This window comes from Acanthisitta chloris, unplaced genomic scaffold (genome assembly GCF_000695815.1).
Source record: "Acanthisitta chloris isolate BGI_N310 unplaced genomic scaffold, ASM69581v1 scaffold45158, whole genome shotgun sequence".
Lineage (NCBI taxonomy): Eukaryota > Metazoa > Chordata > Aves > Passeriformes > Acanthisittidae > Acanthisitta > Acanthisitta chloris.
This window is the reverse complement of record NW_008686191.1, coordinates 1,226-2,618: the sequence shown is the minus strand read 5'-3', so window position 1 is coordinate 2,618 and position 1,393 is coordinate 1,226. Positions and strand designations below refer to the sequence as shown.

General features: G+C 52.3%; 1 protein-coding gene across 1 annotated transcript in view; it reads left to right on the top strand.

The window, feature by feature from the left end:
- DNAJC11 (DnaJ (Hsp40) homolog, subfamily C, member 11) overlaps positions 1-1,393 on the top strand; it is a 12,179-nt gene that overhangs the window by 9,638 nt on the left and 1,148 nt on the right. Inside the window, exons 10-13 of the mRNA XM_009080008.1 lie at positions 87-242; positions 357-426; positions 543-600; positions 1,233-1,375. Of these exons, the coding sequence (XP_009078256.1) occupies positions 87-242; positions 357-426; positions 543-600; positions 1,233-1,375 (427 nt within the window). The remainder of the gene's footprint in view (positions 1-86; positions 243-356; positions 427-542; positions 601-1,232; positions 1,376-1,393) is intronic.

Sequence of the window (1,393 nt, the reverse complement as noted above, 5' to 3'; positions counted from 1 at the left end):
CAGCACATGCAGCCACTAGGTGTTTTCATGGAGCACACTGAACTCTGCTTTTCCTCTTACCTGTCCCTCTGCTCTCTTTGTTGCAGGCTGAACAGGGCTAGCCAGACCTACTTCTTCCCTGTCCACCTAACAGATCAGCTGCTTCCCAGCGCCGTGTTCTATGCCACCGTGGGACCTCTGGTCGTGTACTTCGCCATGCACAGGCTGGTGATCAAACCCTACCTCAGGGCGCAGAGGGAGAGGTGAGTGCCAGGCTACGCCGAGCTGGGACGTGGCCCTTGGGCCTTGTTTGCCAGTCTGTGGCTGAATCCCACCCGCCCCGTGTCCCTGATGTGGTGTGGCCTTCCTTCTGCCAGAGAGCTGGAGAAGCAGCGGGAGAGCACAGCCAGCGACATCCTGCAGAAGAAGCAGGAGGCTGAGGCTGCGGTGAGTCTTCCCTGTACCTCAGCCCCCTCAGTGAAAGGAAGCTCTTTTCACTCAGGGCCATGCTCTTTGGGGCACTGTCTGACCCTGCCTGATTTCTGCTCTGACACCTGTGACAGGTCCGGCTCATGCAGGAGTCTGTCCGACGAATAATCGAAGCAGAGGAAGCCAGAATGGGTAAAGATAATGATACCTTGTTAACACAAATCTGAAGAGAAGAAACAGTAGAAGGGGTCATTCCTTCACTCCCGCTCCTGATGAAGCGCAGTGTAGTTGCTGCTGCACATGCAGTAAGGAAGTCCCAGTTATGATTCAGCTTCTTGTGCCTGAGCTTAGGAGGGATCACAGAATATTATCCTGGGACGTGCTATGAGGTGGATCCACAGACTAAAGGCAACAGTCTGGGTTCACCTCTCCACCAAGGAGAGGTGTGTGTATAAATATGCACCAAAGTTGCAGCCTCAAGTTCAGGTTTCACTGATTCCTCTCCTACACAGTTTTACTCCTGGATCACAGTGGTAGTCTGACCTCTGATGTTTACTAGCAGTTTTCCACTGAATGTTCCCAAGTGAGCTGACATCCACTGGGACTGCCACATCCATGTGGCACTCAAGTCCTCTGCTCTGTCCTAGCACTGAAGGTTGCTCATAAATGCCCAAGTAAGAAATGTTCTGTGTTGAGAAGTGTGGGTCCAGGCCAGGAGAAGTAGATATCACTGAAAGCAAGAGGAAATGCTGGGATGGTCTTTTTGTCAGTGCAGCTGTGGTAGGAAGCCATGGATCACAGCTATGGTTTCCTGGGAAACTCAGGTCTGATCGTGGTGAACGCCTGGTACGGGAAGTTTGTTAACGACAACAGCAGGAAGAATGAGAAGGTGAAGGTCATAGATGTGACTGTGCCCCTGCAGTGCTTGGTGAAGGACTCTAAACTCATCCTGACAGAGGCCTCCAAGGTATGTAGCTGTGGTGTC